Source organism: Ailuropoda melanoleuca, chromosome 15, assembly GCF_002007445.2.
Source record: "Ailuropoda melanoleuca isolate Jingjing chromosome 15, ASM200744v2, whole genome shotgun sequence".
NCBI lineage: Eukaryota > Metazoa > Chordata > Mammalia > Carnivora > Ursidae > Ailuropoda > Ailuropoda melanoleuca.
The window spans coordinates 40190092-40209084 of record NC_048232.1 but is presented as its reverse complement, the minus strand read 5'-3'; the positions used below and the strand labels follow the sequence as shown (position 1 = coordinate 40209084).

The window sequence follows — 18993 nt, the reverse complement described above, 5'->3', positions numbered from 1 at the left end:
ACCTTTCCTCAGCCGCCCGCCCGGGGTCGGGCCAGCAGGGGGGCGGGGGGAGGAAGGTGTCTCTGCGGGGAACTGGAAACACACTAAAAGCAAAAGGCGGGCTTGAGGTGGAAAGATGAGAAATGGAAGGTCATTTAATGAACGGGTGAGCATTAGGGTTTGAGGCAAACGTGTGTGGGTCAAAGCTGGGTGCGCACGGCCTCCCAGCGGCGCCTCGCGAAGATGTGGACAGGAAGCGAGCAGCAGACACTGAGCGGAGGTCACCACGCAGTGTTCCGCACAGGATGTGCGCCTGCCTAGAGCTGCATTCTGCTCGCCTGCAAGAGCAGGGCCCCGAGGGCCCGGGAAGGTTTAATCCAGGACATCCCAAGAAACGGAGCTCCGTCCCATTTTACACATTCCGCACCAGGTCCCTCGCACAAAGATGTGAATGTTTCCCCATTTTCACCCTTTCGCCTAACCCCCCACGCCCCCCCACCAGGAACTTTTCCATAGTCCTCTGACATGTATAACAAAATCTTAGCACAGCCATTTAAAGAATGTCCTAGAAAAGAAACAGAATATCTGGAATTGAACGGCATCTGTTCCCCAAGGTTAAATAGGCCACAGTGTTCAACTCCTGACTACAAAATCAATTCCAGGTGTAACGCAAGTCCCGTCTACGGGGTGTAGGACACGTAAAATTCCTTCAACGCAGCACTTCACTTCCTTAGGAACAATGGTTCCCCTCCCAAAATATCAAAATTCAAATACTCACTTCCAAGCCCACTCTGCTGAGAACGACCTCCCAATCAGCAGGTCTCCTGAGGCTCCAAGCCAGGATGGAAAAGAAAGAACATACGGGCTGGTAAATGCTGCAGACAGGCCGAGTGAGCTCTGCACGCTCATGAGGAGGAAACGGAGAATGAGCCCGGGTTATTAGACATAGGTTAAATCTACTGTGACCGTCCCCAAGAGTCCCTGAGGTAGGAAGACGAAGCCCATCGTGCAGACGCATAAACCAACACATAGCTCACAGAGGAATGTAAACGGCCTGGCCAGCTCCAAAACTAGGTCCTTTCTATCCATACCAATGGCCTCTAGCGCCCAGGAGAAAAATCTGTGGCCAACTAGCTGTGTGACTTTAGGAAAGGACATCACCTCTACGGATGTCATTTATCTTACCTCTTAATAGAAAAAGGCCGCCTCTCTCCACCCAGGAGCCTACCTCCTCGACAAGGAAGGAGCACAGATCAGCGGGGTCTGGAAGCACAAAGTGGGTGTGCATGCAGAGCCCTCCTCTCCCTCTGTCCTCACTTGGGGGCCAGCGTTCTGCTCTGAACCCGTAGCGGGTCTATCCCCAGCCCAGCACTGAGGTCAGCCTCAGGGAGACCACCTGCCCACGGGGATAGGCCACATTCTCCATTATCAGTTTCATCTATTGTCAGCAGTCCAGATAAACCCTGGTCTCCGTCTTCCTTACTCTGGTTTTCCTTCTCAACTAATTCAGAACTCAGGGAGGGGAATGGGATGACAGGTGGTCCTCCTTGAATATCCCAACAGCTGCAAAATGGGAACATTTCTAAGACAGAAATTCTATTAGTCTGAAAGAGAAGCTAGGGCCCCCTTCTTTCAAGGGATTTGGAAGAGAAAGCACACACACACTCCGAATAACTGAAAAACATACTCAGAAACTGACAAATGCGAACTGCTAACTAAGCATACCTAACTTTCACAAAGTCAATGTTGTTCCCCACCGGAGGCAGGTAAACCACATTTTTCGAAAGCACACACTATTCTAGAAACATAAACACACCTCAGAAGTGTCCCGTCCCATCTAGGGCTCAGGCAGAGGCAAGGTAGGTATGCAGGTGTTCTCATCAGCCTCGCCACGAGGCAGGGGACTTCTTTCTACCACCACACCCTGACACTGTCAACATTTCCAGGCCGCTCCCACCTCAACGAGTTTCTCTCCTGCTTTCTCTTCAGCTCTCACTTCCTTAATTCTGCCCGTGAAGAGATAGGTCTCTTCGTCAACACCATCACAAAATAAGAACTCCCTCTCTTTCTGCTCAGTAAACGGACCAACTCTGACATTTGACAAATATTTGTTAAGCACCTAAATATTCAGCAGTCATGTGAGGCACTGGGACAACACAGCGAGAACACAGGTTATGCCCTTCAGGAAAGGGGTGGGACATGGAAAGTGGTGCTATTGAGGAAGACGGGGGATAGAAAAGAGAGCACAGGGGCACCTGGGTGGCTCAGTAAGTTGGTTAATCGGCCTTCAGCTCAAGTCATGATCTCAGGGTCCTGGGANCCCCCCCCCCCCCCCGCCCCCACGCATCAGGCTCCCTGCTGAGCAGGGCGTCTCCTTCTCCCTCTGCCTCCTGCCCCCAGGGCTTGTGCTCTCACACTCTCTCTCTAATAAATAAACAAAATATTTTTAAAAAGAAAAGGACAGCACAGGACAGAAACAGCTTGGGAAGACTTCCTGGAAGAGGTGAGACCTAAACTGCAACCAGCCTCAGACATCTGTAAATCCGTCTGTCAAAGATGAAGACATTCCTCGTTTGCTTCCCCATCAAACATGTAACCCAGAGCTCCTGAAACTACAGAAAGAAGCAGCTAGAGCACCTAATGGAAGGATTTAGGAAACCAGGCTACAGAGCTCAAATCAGCTAATTTTAGACAAAGAGAAAATACTTTCTGTGCTGCTAACGGATATTTTTAGAAGGCTGTTTCTGTTAACAACTCTGAATGTCTCATTAGGAAGAAAAAAAAGAAAGGAAGAAACGAACCAAATTTCAAATTTATGTATCAAGTAAATGGTTTCCTTCCTTTGTTTTTTTTCTGTTTAGGGTGAAAGAGATGTGGCACAATCAGCCTTCTGTAACTAATCCCATTCTCTGCCTAAACACCGTATTTGCTTAGCACTCAGGGAAGAAAGCTGACTATAGTTGTTATTTCTCACTGCACTTCTTGAGAAAACACTGAACAACGTAAAACACATATGAGCAATAGGCAATAAATTAGCACAAAATGGTAAGTTTTTCCTCCCTTCCCATACCACCCAAGAACAGCTTAAACAACACTTCATAACCTGAGAGCAACACCAAGCCTACCCACCAGCCTCTTAAAACCCCTCTGACTACTAAAGCTTAGGATGAAAAGTTCCAGAAAGCTGAGCTTTCACTACACACGCACAGTGATACCTGCTTTATTTTCTGCAAAAATACATCAGTCTTGGGAGATCTGGACTGGACCACCCAATGCCCTGCCACTCCTTTCTCAGATCTGTTACAAACTCAGCCTGATTTCCTGAAAATACCCATGAGGAAGCAGACAGACTGCCCCTCATTCTTGGGTTCCTGCCAATCAGTAAGTCTGCAAGGAAAACACAACAGCTCACTTTGAAATGGTCGCTGCTAATACTTTCAAATGGTTGTGCTATTCACATTTTCCCCTATTCATTCACCAGATGAATGAGTGCCCAGCCCCATGCAAGGTGCTTTGAATCTTCCCAAAGATAGACCCTGCCCTTGAGGAGCTCAGAGGAGGGGAAGCAGCAGGCGGAAGAACGCTGGCTGGACTCTTAGGGATGGCTTCCCACTCGGCAAATACTGTAATACCACCAAATACTGTAATACCACCACCGGCCAGGCATTGGGTCCTCAGTGCATTTAATTCCACCCTCTGTAGGGGGTGGGCTTCATTTATTTTTGCAGATCTGAACTGCCGGCATGAGGTCACTCTACCCTCTACATCCTTAAACACGAATCTCTGAATAAGGCCATCCTCCTACATAATCAAAACGCTTTTATCATACCTAAGAAAATAGATAAGAACTTAATATCCATTCCATATTAAGAGTTCCCCATCTGTCCCAGAAATACCGTTTATAGCTGTTTTTGATCCAATCACGATGCTCATACTGGTTTGTTAGGTCTCTTTGGTCTTATTTTAAAACACTGTTAAATTAACGTCTCTCTATATTCACTAAAAGGTCAGCATTCAAAGATGAAATAAGCACAAACATAAGGAGAAAAAATAATGTTGCATTCTAGAACTTAGAATTTTCGTTTCCGGGTAAATAGGGTATCGGATTTACCAAAAGTTCTAAATTGCTAAGTGTCAGGACAGCCAATTGCTGGTTCACCACAAGTTCCCAGCTCTCCAGAGAACCCCAACATCAGGTACCCTGAAGAAGAACAGGCTACAACACATCGAAACCGTCTAGGGCCTGCCCAGAGTGTCTGGGGACCAAACTGTCTGCAGTACTTTTCCAGCCTACTTCCTTCCCTGCAAAACAGAGATTACAGGCTTCAACCCTGTGAGAACTAATAATAATCAGCGGTAAGCCAGTTATCTCCCAGGTGGACAGATCAACTGAGAAGAAAGAAAAGTAAACACTTCCTGGGAATTTTCAGGAAAACTATGCAACTGCACCAGACCTTTGGAATGCAATCCAATCGGCCTTCGAAAAATCCACTATCCTGTGCACCAAGCATGGTTAGGTGTCTTGGGTCCGGCTTAAGCCCAGGCAGAGCCAGGCCCTGGCTTCTTTCCCGCCAAACACTGAACTGCTTCCAAAAGAAAGTTCTTTTTTTTTTTTTTAAAGATTTTATTTATTTATTCGACAGAGATAGAGACAGCCAGCGAGAGAGGGAACACAAGCAGGGGGAGTGGGAGAGGAAGAAGCAGGCTCATAGCAGAGGAGCCTGATGTGGGGCTCGATCCCAGACGCTTAACCGCTGTGCCACCCAGGTGCCCCCCAAAAGAAAGTTCTTAATGCCAACTCTTATCAGCAACCTCCCATGACTTTTTAACTCATGTACTCTTGACCAACAAAAAGTGATCCCTTAACATTTTTCTTTAATGACTTTCTAAATCTCTTAATCTGCTTCTTGTCAGCAAAAAAAAGATCCTAGAAAAACTTGCCCTCAGAGGGTCCCTGCTCAGAATAACCGAGGTAACACACACAAAAAGCACTTGACAGTGTCAGGCTGCCTACCGTCGTCATCACTGCCACCACTCCTAGCAGTATTTTTTTTTTAAAGATACTGTTTTTTTTAAATAATCTCTACACCCAACGCGGGGCTCGAATTTACAACCCCAAGGTCAATAGTTGCGGGCTCCACCAACTGGGCCAGCCAGACGCCCCCTCTGTTAGCAGTATTACTAAAGCCCGTGGTTAACAGTAACACCAAATTAAAATCTAACATTAAAAATTAATGTTTATCAACTGGGCGATCTGACTGAGGGCTAAGTCAACATCAGGATATTCCTGACAGAAGCCAAATCAATCAGATTTAATTTTAACATCAACCTTGTGTTAGACACACATATATTAATCCACTCAATCATCACAACCACCTTTTGAGGTAATTACTTCACATGTGAGAAAACAGAGACAAAGATCAGTCTCAAATTTTATACAATGGTTGAGAAAGAGGCTGACATCCTAACCCAGAGCCATGCTAAACTTTCCACTCTACGTCATTGCTTTGCTGATTTATAGGATAATTGAGCCCACAAAAAACGATAACCAACAAAGAACCCGGTATCTTTTAATTCTGAGCCTCTGTTTTGTTTGTTTGTTTTTTTAGGGAGGGGGGACAGTTCTAATATTTTCAATGAACATTTATATACTTTAATAAAGACTGACTTCGTGGCACAGTCGGCTGAGCATCCGAGTCTTGGTTTCAGCTCAGATTGTGATCTCAGGGACCTGGGATAGCGCCCCGCGTGGGGCTCCATGCTCAGCAGAGTCGGCTTGAGATCCTTTCTCCCTCTCCCTCTGCCCCTTCTACTCATGCTCACATGCGTGCAAGCGCTCTCTTAATCCCTCTCTCGACTAAATCTTTAAAAAAAGCAAAACAAAACACCTTAGTGACCATTATTAAACTGGAACAGACATAATATATAAAGTTTAAGTATAAAATTTTAATACCACTAACAGAACCCATATTCCTTAAACTAAAAAGCACCCCTGAGAAATAATGATAAATTGAAGGCATACATCACACAGAATAAGCTCACATCCCTGAATGGATTTGTTATTTTCCAAATGTCGTATTTAGCTACAGCTCAAGCTTAGGAAAAGTGCTGTTTTTGTTTTTCCATTATTCAGCAGGCACACCTTTACTACATTTTTTTATCCTCTTCTCTTTATCCAAGTACATTTTTAGAAACCTGACTGTGCTTTGAGAATGTCTCTTCCTTCTGCCTACTGATTCAATAGATAGTAACACAAGATGGTCTTTGTTACATACATTAACCACAGTTCCTGCCTTTAAACCCACTCCTCCAAATGGCTGCAGGGGTTCCAGAGGGAAAAAAGAGAAGATGAGAGATTTGAAGAAAGAAGTGACCAGTGTGGGTGAGGAGGGCCCACATTATGTCCGTGCTGCAAATTTGACACTTACGCAATTACTGCTTCCTAACACTGGGCAATGTTTCCAAGAAAGTGGCCCCCCTCTGGTTTCGTTTGAGTTTTGTAACAAAAGACACAGAATAGCTAAACAGTATTAACGTACAAGAGCTAAAGTTTATTGAATGCTTGACCCTCTTCTAAGCACTTTCCATGACATATCCGAAGACCGCACTTACACACACCTCTCAAACCCTCTGTTACTGGAGCCTGCGTTCCCAGCCAAGCAAGATCAGAACCCATCTCCTCCCAGAAACATGCCAGGGACAGCAAAGAAGTTCCACTTCCACAAAGGGGCAAGTTTTGGCCTCCAACTGTTGCATAAAGACCCATTACACATGGAAACAACATGCAGACACATTACAGGTTAAATAACTCAGTATTTCCTCTCCCGCAACACACACACACACACACACACACACACACTCTCTCTCTCTCTCTCTCTCTCTCTCTCTCACCCCTTCCATGCTTTTTTATTCTTCTCCTTAGAACCCAGCACTACTTAATATATCAAACATACTAGGCATTTACCTTGTTTATTACTGCCTTCCCCACAAGAATCTGAGCTCCCTGTGGACAGGGGTATTTTTTTCCCCCTGTTTTGGTGTCCAGTACCTAGAGCGAAGCCTGGCCTACAGATGGTGCTCAACAAACATTTCTTTTTTTTTTTTTTTTTTTAAGATTTTATTCATTTATTTGACAGAGATAGAGACAGCCAGCGAGAGAGGGAACACAAGCAGGCGGAGTGGGAGAGGAAGAAGCAGGCTCATGGCAGAGGAGCCTGACGTGGGGCTCAATCCCAGAACGCCGGGATCACACCCTGAGCCAAAGGCAGACGCTTAACCGCTGTGCCACCCAGGCACCCCTCAACAAACATTTCTGAATGAAAGAAACAAACAGGTTTTGCTGGGCATAACATCAATGGAGAGAACACTTTCTGAAAGCCTGCCATGCCCCGGTAAATCATATAATTTTATCTAAAAAACGTCATTACCCTTGACCTGAGAAACCGAGTTGAACCTGTCATGGCTACACACCTTCACTGAGCAGTGGGGCCAGAATCTGAACCCAATGGCTCCCACAGCAGGGCTCTTGCTCTGTATAGAAAGCCTTCTGATTGCCAAGCCCCAGACTTAGAAACAAACCCTAAGAACAGACGTTCACAAGTACAGGGCTGCTGCAGTATGTTCTGTTGACTTTAATTTTTGTTTAAGATTTTTTTTTTTAAGATTTTTATTTATTTATTTGACAGAGATAGAGACAGCCAGCGAGAGAGGGAACACAAGCAGGGGGAGTGGGAGAGGAAGAAGCAGGCTCATGGCAGAGGAGCCTGATGTGGGGCTCGATCCCATAACACCGGGACCACGCCCTGAGCCGAAGGCAGACGCTTAACCGCTGTGCCACCCAGGCGCCCCTGTTTGTTTAAGATTTTTAAGTTATCTCTACACCCGATGTGGAGCTCAAACTCACAACCCTGAGACGAAGAGTAGCGTGTTCCGACATCTGAGCCAGCCAGGCGCCCTTATTAGCTTTAATGTTTAACAAATGCCAAGTAAAGCTCCTGGTGCACCCATGAAAAAGACAGGAATGATGGGGTGAGCCTAGGTGACTGCCTCCTAAATCCTCCACATTCAAGAGACCAGAGAGGAGGCAGGAAAAGGATAGTGGGGTCTCTGACAAGTCATCCACAAATGTGGCATCCAAAGCAGAAAGGATGGCTAGTCTGGATAAAAGCAAACCAGCAGGGATGAAGCTTCCTCAGAACACAACCAAAAGTGATCCTGAAACAGACTGCCTGAAAGAGATTTTCCAGAAACTTCTCCAGTTTTTTCTAACTTCCAAGTATTGTGCATTGAGTCTGTATTATCTTAGTCACTGGGGAAAATTTATTTTAAAAAGAAATTTCCCTGCATTTAAAAGATAAAACAAATGACAGTATCACCAGAAAATATTTGTGACCTACTCTTTAAAGGTCAAGAAATCAGATTAATGACCTAGTGGTAACTTTACTTAAATAAAAAGTTGCATTTGTCCTTGAACAGCACCTAGCCAGGTTCAGACAACAGTTTTCTTATAATACAAGCCAACATAAACTTCTCAGTATTCATACCCTTAAACACAATGAGATAGCTCTTTAATAATTTCCTTTTAAATGTCTATTACAGGGATGCCTGGGTGGCTCTGTCAGCTAAGTGTCTGCCTTTGGCTCAGGTTATGATACCTGGGTCCTGGGTTCTAGCCCCACACTGGGCTCCCTACTCAGCAGGGAGTCCGCTTCTCCCTCTCCTTCTGCTGCCCCCCCCCCCGGCCTGTGCTCTCTCACGGTCATCTGTCAAATGAATAAATAAAATATTTAAAAAATAAATAGGGGTGCCTGGGTGGCACAGCGGTTAAGCGTCTGCCTTCGGCTCAGGGCGTGATCCCGGCGTTCTGGGATCGAGCCCCACATCAGGCTCCTCTGCTATGAGCCTGCTTCTTCCTCTCCCACTCCCCCTGNGAACGCCAGGATCACGCCCTGAGCTGAAGACAGATGCTTAACCGCTGTGCCACCCAGGCACCCCTCCAGACACTGTAATTCTTAATCCTTAGCATTTTTCTATACTTTCTTTCAAAATTTGCTATACTAAAAAAAATTTGCTCTATTTCAAACAAGTGCGACAAACACCCCCCCATGTGGAAAAGTGACAGGGAAATAGACTGATTTACTTTTACTGTAAAATTCACAAACAAATCAAATCAAAATAAAGTACTACACAAAAACTGATTCCTCCCTTATCCTAAAGTGAACTTTAAGTGGGCTTAGGACGCAGTCTCAGAATTCACCACAAGAGCTAGGGACCCAATTTTTCTAAGCTTGTCCACTTTGCTTTGACTACTTCATTACTAAGAGAGTGACCACAGTTGGGGTTTAACTTAGGAGGAACTAATCTTATCAGGAAATTACTTTGTATTTCAAACTGTTCCAAAAATATCACATCCTCGCCTCACTTCACCTCTCCACCACCCTCCCTCACCTCCTCCTCCCCACCCGTTCCATAAAGAATTTATTTAACAGATGAACACTGCCTCTGAGAATGAGCTCTCCCTAAAAACATTAACAGCGTCTAAAGTGTGTTCTGAAACTAGACTGTCCAAGCTCATGGCACGGACCCATCGGACTTTTATGCTTCCCTTCCATAATTTGTTCTTATTTTCGATTACTTATATATTACTCTGTGCTACAGACAGAACGTTTGCATCCTCCCAAAATTTGTATGTTGGTGGAAGTGCTAACCCTGAGGGAGATGGTATTTGGTGGCGGGGCCTTTGGGAGGTGATCGATCCTGAGGGATTAGAACCCTCAGAAAACGCACTCCGGAGAGCTCCTTCATCCCCTTCCACCGCGCGGGGACACAGCAAAATGCTGCTGTGAGCAAGGAAGCAGGGCCCCACCAGACACCCAATCTACCGGGCCCCTGGTCTTGGACTTCAAGACTCTAAGCACTGTGAGAAACACAGTCCTGCGGTTTATAAGCCCCCTCATCCACGGCACCGTGTTACAGGACACTCTGTAACACGCTCGGTCTCCCGTTCGTACTGTGATGCCCTCCACTGCCTGGCCCATAGGTTCCTTAAGGAACCAGCTAGCTGTGTGTTTGCTGTCTGCTGCCTCAGGAAACACAAGCCACCAGATACGTGGCCTCAGCCTCGTCCTGGTGGCTCCTTACAAAAAGTTCCCAGCTCCTCTGGCACCATGAGGATTTCTTTTTCTTCCATGAAGAATTTTCAGGCTATAAACAACTCTAACTCTTTTATAGACACGGTCTTTTTAAAGAGTGCATCTGTGAGTATCAAATTGCAGCCGTGTATTGATTTTACTACTTTAAATTAGGTTTCCAGACATTTCACTGTCACCCCCCACCACCACCTAAATAGCACCACCCACACTTACTACCACAGATGAGTACTATGCAATGTGACACTTTTAAAAGCAAATGCATCTCTCCCAACCTCCCTCAGGATTATCAACGCCTTGGGGCACACTTTCATCTTTCTCCAGGGCAGAGCTCAATTTCTGGGACCCAGGAGATGCTCCATGAGTGACAGGTGAAGGATCAGAAGGAAGGTACAGCACGTGGAGACCTCATTGAGCGTCTGGTTTGCTCTTCACACACAATGAGGACAGTAGCAGAAACTGGGCCACTGAAATCGGTGCCCAGTCTGGTAAAGAATCCAGACCCCCGTGGCCCACCCTCTTTACTTCTAAAGTGATTTTACTTTACGAAGACTCTATGCCCGGTGTGGAGCCCAACACCAGGCTTGAACTCACAACCCTGAGATCAAACCCTGAGCCGAGATCAAAAGACAGAGGCTCGACCCACTGGGCCACCCTGGTGCCCCTCTAGTGATTTTACTCTTAACTGATATCTTGTATGTTTGTGTTTAAATATGTATAACATAGAATTTAACATTCTACCCATCTCTAATTTTTTTTTTTTAAAGATTTGAGAGAGAGAGAGAGAGAGAGAGCGAGCATGAGCGGGAGGAGTAGAGGGAGAAGACGGGAGAATCTGTGTGGAGCCTGACGTACAGCTCAATCTCACGACCCCGAGATCACAACATAAGCCGAAACCAGGAGTCAGACGCTGAACGAGCTGTGTTTTTAAAAGTAAGTTCTGGGGGCACCTGGGTGGCACAGCGGTTAAGCGTCTGCCTTCAGCTCAGGGCGTGATCCCGGCGTTATGGGATCGAGCCCCACATCAGGCTCCTCCACTATGAGCCTGCTTCTTCCTCTCCCACTCCCCCTGCTTGTGTTCCCTCTCTCGCTGGCTGTCTCTATCTCTGTCAAATAAATAAATAAAATCCTTTAAAAAAAAATAAAAATAAAAAAAATAAAAATAAAAGTAAGTTCTGGGGCGCCTGGGTGGTGCAGTCGTTAAGCGTCTGCCTTTGGCTCAGGGCGTGATCCCGGCGTTTTGGGATCGAGCCCCACATCAGGCTCCTCTGCTGGGAGCCTGCTTCTTCCTCTCCCACTCTCCCTGCTTGTATTCCCTCTCTTTCTGGATGTCTCTCTGTCAAATAAATAAATAAAATCTTTAAAATAAATAAATAAATAAATAAATAAAAGTAAGTTCTACACCCAACGTGGAGCTTGAACTCACAGCCCCCGAGATCAATAGTCACAAGTCTACTCACTGAGCCAGCCAGGCTCCCCACATTTTACCTATTTTTACGCGTACAGTTCAGTGGCATTAAGTACAGCTCACACAGTTGTGCAACTGTTACCAACATCCATCTCCAGAACGTTTTCATCTTCCCCAACTGAAACTCGAGCTGTTCGACAACACCTCGCCTTTTCCTCTCCCTCAGCCCCTGACGACCACCACACTGCTTCATCTCTGTGAATCGACTACCCCAGGCAGCTCACTAAGTGGAATCTGACATTTGTCTTTTTGTGACTGAGCTTAATGTCTTTCAGGTTCATCCACATTGGAGCACGTGTGGGAATTTTACTTTAGACAACTACTTTGTTGATAGCCTGAATGGTCCATAAATTAAAGGACCGATATCAGGAAATCCCAGATTTGCCATCAGGCATGTCTGTACGATTCTCTGATCACTTTTTGCCTGAATGAGCCTTCAGCCTGATTTTTCTTATCTCTGGGCTTACAGACGCAGGCCTGTGTAAATAACTTTCACTGCACAAATTCAGGGCCACTCAGCATTTCCCCACCACCAGAAGATAAAAGAGTGTTTAATGTTATCTTTCATTTCAACGACTTTGGGAGATCTGGAGAATGGAAAAAGGAAAGCGGGAAATCACAAGCAATTCTGGAATCTTCTTTGCACTAAAAATTCATTAATAAGATCTCTTTTTTAAAGTTACTTAGATATAACTCACATACCATAAAATTCACCCATGTGAGGCACACAGGTCAGTGGTTTGCGTATACTCAAAATGTATACAAACATCCCCAAGATCTAAGTTCACAATATTCTCAGACCCAGAAACAAACCCTGTCCCCATTATACTTGGGCCCTACTTGTTCCCATCATGCCACTTCAAAGTTTTTATCTAATGAATTGTCTTTTTTGGTTGTTTTTGTTTTCATAAAGGTTTTATTTATTTATTTGAGAGTGTGCACACAAGCAGGGGGAGGGGCAGAGGCAGAGGGAGAAGCAGGCTCCCCACCGAGCAAGGAGGCCAACGTGGGACTTGATTCCAAGACGCCAGGATCACGACGCAAGCCAAAGGCAGGCACTCAACCTACTGAGCCACCCTGGTGCCCCTCTAATCAAGTCTTACATTTCACCAGCACCTGGCTGGCTCCGTCGTGGAGCATGTGACTCTTGATCTCAGGGTTGTGGGTTCACGCCCCACACTGGGTGTAGAGATTACTTTAAAATCTTGGGGCTCCTGGGTAGCTTAGTTGGTTGGGCATCTGACTCTTGGTTTTGGCTCCAGTTGTAATCTCAGGGTCGTGGGACTGACCCCACGTCAGGCTCCTTGCTCAGCAGAGTCGGCTTAAGATTCTCCCCTTCTCCCTCTGCTTCTCCCCCAGTTCATGTGCACGCTCTCTCTCGCACCAAAGTTTAATTTTAAAATCTGTATTAATCCGACTAGTGGCCAGATTATTGTGCCAAGGTAGAAATTACTCCTCCCAGTACTACTAAATTGATTTTAGTGGGAGTTAGCATGGAGAAAACAGAGGAAGAACTGGCAAATTGGATACTAGAGCAGTAATACCTCTTTCAAATTGAATTTGCTCTTGACCCAGGAGCTCCACTAGCAACTGCCCTCTACCAACCTGGTGATCCTTGAGGGTAACCCTGAGTTGCGAATCCATGGTCATCACCCTCAGACATCGTTCCCCAGATATGCCAACGATTGGTTACTGAAGATAACAAAGACTTTAGAGCGAATTATGCTGAGAAGTATATACTGAAACAATCAGTCTTCCAAGGATTAAGCCACTAGGTGGTAAAACTGACATGATCCCATCACATATTCAAAGGAACTCTCCCAGAGTTAGGAGGGAGTGAAAGACAACCCTAAATAAATGAAAAGAAGTCCCCAAGTCTGAGGGCTGTGCCAGCACCGGCTGGAAAAATAAATTAATCTGTTTCTTCTACAAAATAGACATAGTGCCTGTAAAGTCGTGGTCCTAGAGTGTGTTTAAAAAAGAAAAAAAAAAAAAAAAAAAAAAAAAAAAAAACCTGGCGAGAAGCAAGCACTGTATTATAGCATACACTGAAAGATGCAGAAAGTTTTAAAACAGTGCCTTTATAAAGTCACAGGCCTGGTTCCACAAAGCAAAACAAAATATGTCATCTACTTGGAAAATTACATTATTCAAGAAACCTTAAGATTACAATGTTGATTCTGCCATTAGCACCTCAGTTCTTTCAACTGTAGCTATGATACCAACCTCCTCCATCCCTATGCAAAAAGGCCACTGCTGATACATTGAAAAGCATGATAATCTAATATCTAACCACCAACTAGTCTACTGTAAATTTCAAGCTGCTGCCTTAGCACTGGCCGTAATTCAGAAGAATGTTTGGGGACGCCTGGCTGGTTTAGTACGTGTGGTGCATACGACGCTTGGTCTCAGGGTCATGAGTTCAAGACCCACATTGCGTGTAGAGATTACTTAAAACCAAAACCTTAAGAGTTTGACAGTTTGGGGCGCCTAGGTGGCTTAGTCGTTAAGCATCTGCCTTCGGCTCAGGGCGTGATCCTGGCGTTCTGGGATCGAGCCCCACATCAGGCTCCTCTGCTGGGAGCCTGCTTCTTCCTCTCCCACTCCCCCTGCTTGTGTTCCCTCTCTCGCTGGCTGACTCTCTGTCAAATAAATAAATAAAATCTTAAAAAAAAAAAAGTTTGACAGTTTATATATAACAATCAAGTCTACACTACCATTAAACATTAAGTGACACCTTAAAAATAATTTAATGTTTTATCTCAAAGTACCAAGGTCATTATTTTTATTGCCTGTCCATATATCCTCAGCCTTAAATTAGGTAAGCTGCCAAAGCTCCTGACATCTAGTCAGCACTTTAAAAAAAAAGGGGGGGGAGACAATGGGTGGCTCAGTCCAATAAGCATCCAACTCTAGGTTTTGGCTCCCACATCGAGCTCGGAGCTCAGTGCAGAGTCTCCCTTCCCCTCTGCTCCTCCCTACCCCTCTCCACTCTCAGTATCTCTCAAATGAAATAAATCCTTAAAAAAATTTATTTAATTTAAATTTTAAAAAAGAGGGGGCACCACGGAGAGGCACAGCCTGTCAAGAGATTGCTTTTTCCATTATTAGATTTACAGGTCTGAAACACAATAATATTTCCTTACTAAGTTAGCTCTGTATATGGTTATATGGTGCCAACCTCAAATCTATTTATATCAAATGCAGCAAAGCACATATAACAAATCCCTCTTGGAAACTACTTTATAAGCACGTAACAAATCAGTGTTAGTAGCAGTAGAGGCAAAAGGCAAAAATCCAGGAGCGCCTGTGTGGCTCAGTCAGCTGAACATCTGCCCTTGGCTCAGGTCATGATCCCGGGGTCCTGAGATTGAGTCCCATGTCTGGCTCCCCTGCTCAGGGGAGAGTCTGCTTCTTTCCTCTGCCCCTCCCCCCTGCTCATGCCAAGGAAGGACGAAAGAAAAGAAAGAAAAGAAGGAAAAATCAGTGTTAGTAGCAGTAGAGGCAAAAGGCAAAAATCCAGGGACGCCTAGGTGGCTCATTCAGTTAGGCATCTGTCTTTAGCTCAGGTCATGATCCTGGGGTCCTGGGATCAAGTCTTGTGTCTGGCTCCCTGCTCAGTGGGGAGCCTGCTTCTCCCTCTCCCTCGGTAGCTCCCCCTGCTTATGCTTGCTCTCTCCTGCCAAATAAATAAATAAATAAATAAATAAATAAATAATCTTTTAAAAAGGGCGGGGGAAATCCAGCCATATAGCCTTACATGCCCAAGTCATATAGTTTATAGGACAGTGTGACTAAAGTAAATACTCAGAGCAGGGACTTTCCAATGAGTATGATATACTGTAAGCAAATATGTGTAAGAACCAATAGGAAACATCCAAAACAAAATGGCAAATCACTCTGGTGTAAGTGTAGTATAACTGCTTCTTTAAGTTACAGGAAAAGGCAAGACCCCTTAGAACTCCTTTCCTAGTAAACATCTCCTAGAGTTCAAAGGCAATCTTATTTTGGCAACCGAGGACAATTCATGAGTCAAGTATTGATTAAATATTCGAGGGGCACCTGGGTGGCTCATTCAGTTAAGTATCTGCCTTTGGCTCAGGTCATGATCCCAGGGTCCTGGGATCTAAGCCCCACATTGGACTCTCTGCTCGGAGGGGAGCCTGCTTATCCCTGTCCCTGCCATTCCCTCTGCTTGTGCGCGCGCGCGCGCTCTCTCTCTCACAAATAAATAAAATCTTTTTTTAAAAAATTTGAATTTGGTCTTATTTGTCAGATTAGAACTGAACACATCAGAGGAGTCATGGGGTAGGGACATCCAGGCAAGGCTGCCTCAGCGGACTCTGAGGCTCTGCTTCTCCTCTTCTGCTTGGAGAGGATCAAATTTGCTTATCACACACAGGTGGGAGGGTGGGCCAGATAAAAGTTAAGATCCATAGGCTCAAAGAGGAGGATGATCCAAGATGAATTAAAGGTATATATATATACAAGGTCTACACTTGTGATCCCTCCACACCACCTCAAAAAATGCAGAAGTATCTTATCTACATAATGAGAGGGGAATAAATGGTCCCTCTCTATTTAGTGCTGGTCAAAATGCCTAATTTGGGGAATGTCTTTTCTGAAGAGCAATAGTGGAAAGAGAAACAATTTAAAAAGGATCACAACAAAGGCTCTGATGGCTACACTGGGAAGTAGTAAGCACTGGGGAGGCTGAGTATGGGGAAAGGAAACTGGGCAGCTGTGAAAATCGTCGTTATAACCATAGGAGTTATCACATGTAGCATGGACTAGCCTTGTGCTCCTTGCAAGGCCCAGGCTGCGACAGCTATACACGGAGACAGTGTGGCTTATTTCACCAAAAAGCTTTTCTGATCTTCAAAATGGTCCAAAAACAGCTGCCTGGGAAGCTGGCAGGCTCCCTGTTCCGGCAGTGTTTAAGCAGGGACACCATGACCACTCTGGAAACAAGACCTTTGGGACACATTGAACACTGCTCTCTTGCCTACCCAGACAGCAAATTTCTGTCTTCTGACTCTCTTGCCAGTGGGATGTGTGTCCTAGAGGGGAGCCCGAGACCCACCTCCCTTCGACTCTAACCGGCAGCACGAGGAGGGAACGTACATTAGAATAAAAGGAGGCATCTGTAAAAATCCAAGTAGCTGCTGTGACCCCAGAAGCCAATCAAAGCTCCTAGTTAGGCCCCCCAATATACTTCCAAGAGTCTTATGAGCAATTCTGACACCCACCCCTGGTGAACCCCACTACTCCAGAGCTCTAGCCAGGAGCCTTGGTCCACTCCCACAGCTACAACCAGTTTTGCGTTCTTTTTCTCCAGCCCAGATCTTCCTCCTGACCTGGAATGCTTCTCGGCCGACATCCCTGCAATGCCTACCACTGCCCAACGAATCTTTCCAAAGTGGTAAATACCTCAAAGGTTTCATGGCCAGACATTCAAGAAAGCATCTCCTTGACCTGGTCCAGGTCCAGGGGCCAAGTTTATGCCTGCCATCCATCTCAAGCATGCATGGAACACCAATATCTGTTGGGAGCCCAGACTCCACCCCTACCCAACCTCTAGCGCCCACATGTCTACGATCCAGCCACTTTTCAGAGTACCAGCCTCACTCCTTCTTCTACACAAAGCCTGGTACCAGCATATCATCAAGACTTTTCCTCTGTACTTTCTAGGTCATGGTCAGCCATATGCCTTTCTCTTGGGTACCCTGTACAGCACTCTTGAAATCTGGACTTATTTCCCACTTCCTCTGTCTTATACTCCTAGAAGGACCAAAAAACAATTAACTCTGTGAATAAAACAAATACGAGCTTCGTTTATTTTTGATGAATGATAAATCACATGTGGGTGAATCACAGGACATTGCATTGGGCAAAAGACGCCAGCTGCAGAAAGAGTATGTACTGAAGATTTCATTTAAATGAAGTTTGAGATGAAGTTAATTTAGAGTAACAGAAATCAGAACAGTGGTTCTCGCAGAAAAGTGAAAAGATTACTGATTAGGAACGGACACAAAAGTGCCTGCTTCAGCAGCCATACACTTAAAAAAAAAAAGAAAAAAAAAAAAAGGCATGGACACAAATGAACCTCCTGGGATGCCAGAAATGTACTGTATTTTGAGCTGGAGAGGGGAGAGAAAGAAAGTGAGGGAAAGAGAACCTTATTAAGCTGTGCAATTAAGATTTACACATTTTATTTATTCTAGTTATATCTCAATTTTCAAAACTCAAATATCTACATAAATAAGATGAAGATTCTGTGTCTGAATATAAAATATGCTCCATTTTTTTTTAAAGATTTTATTTATTTATTTTGACAGAGACAGCCAGCGAGAGAGGGAACACAAGCAGGGGGAGTGGGACAGGAAGAAGCAGGCTCACAGCGGAGGAGCCTGATGTGGGGCTCAATCCCAGAACGCTGGGATCACGCCCTGAGCCGAAGGCAGACGCTCAACGACTGCGCCACGCAGGTGCCCCAATATGCTCCATTCTTAACCTCAGGAACAAAATTTTTTTTTTTTTTTTTTTGCTGAGCAAGAGAAGGCAGGCTAGGAATATAGCTTCACTTAATAAAACATATACCTAAAGCACACAAAAACTTTCAAAATGAAAATTTTTCTAAAGAAAGGATAACTTCATCTGTACTGTACTGTCTTGTAAATAAAGCGGGTAACAAGGCTTGTGGCTGGGTCGATAATCAACTGAGATAATGTAATAACGCACTGAATACAGTGCCTACCCACCAACACACCACATACTCATCACTTCATGGGCTCGCCATAGTTACCTGTCCATTTCCTTCAAGCTCTTTCAGCCCAACCCTCAGAGTCTCAGCCCAGCAGGCATCTGATATTGGTAGAATGAACCTAGAAGCTCCCTCAAAGCATGCAAACCATCAACACTTCCCACCTGATTCCGTAAGAAAAAACCCAAGCTGTCTAGGCCCTGCTTCTCACACTGGTGTCCATGCAAACCTCTGGACACCGAGGTTTACCGAAGGTGGTGGGGATAAATACGGCACACACCTGAGGCTGGAGGGCTTAAGACTTAGAAGACAAGAGATCTATATTGAAGCAGACATAAAGAAGACTACGTTTGCTGAGAGAACACACAACACTGCTGAGAAGTCTTACACTCCCAGCGGCAGGCACTGCAAGTGTGGTTTGCTGGCCCGCACTCTTCCTGACCCACTCGTGGACTCTTTCGCTCTCCCCACCTTCATTGCAGGAACAGTTCTAACAGCACAAGGCACTGGGAATTAAGAATATTGCCGGCTTTCTACTTTATTTTTTTTTAAGATTTTATTTATTTATTTGACAGAGAAACAGCCAGAGAGAGAGAGGGAACACAAACAGGGGGAGTGGGAAAGGAAGAAGCAGG

At 45.2% G+C, this 18993-nt stretch overlaps 1 protein-coding gene across 2 annotated transcripts in view; it reads right to left on the bottom strand.

Annotated features, from left to right (window-relative positions):
* RASSF3 (Ras association domain family member 3) overlaps nucleotides 1-18993 on the bottom strand; it is a 68750-nt gene that overhangs the window by 23307 nt on the left and 26450 nt on the right. Inside the window, exon 1 of one of the 2 annotated variants that reach the window (XM_034643476.1) lies at nucleotides 758-1149. The exons of the other annotated variant lie outside the window; for it this stretch is intronic. Coding sequence (XP_034499367.1) covers nucleotides 758-1009 — 252 coding nt within the window. The 5' untranslated portion in view covers nucleotides 1010-1149. Of the gene's footprint in view, nucleotides 1-757; nucleotides 1150-18993 lie in introns of those variants that run through there. 2 annotated transcript variants of the gene reach the window in all.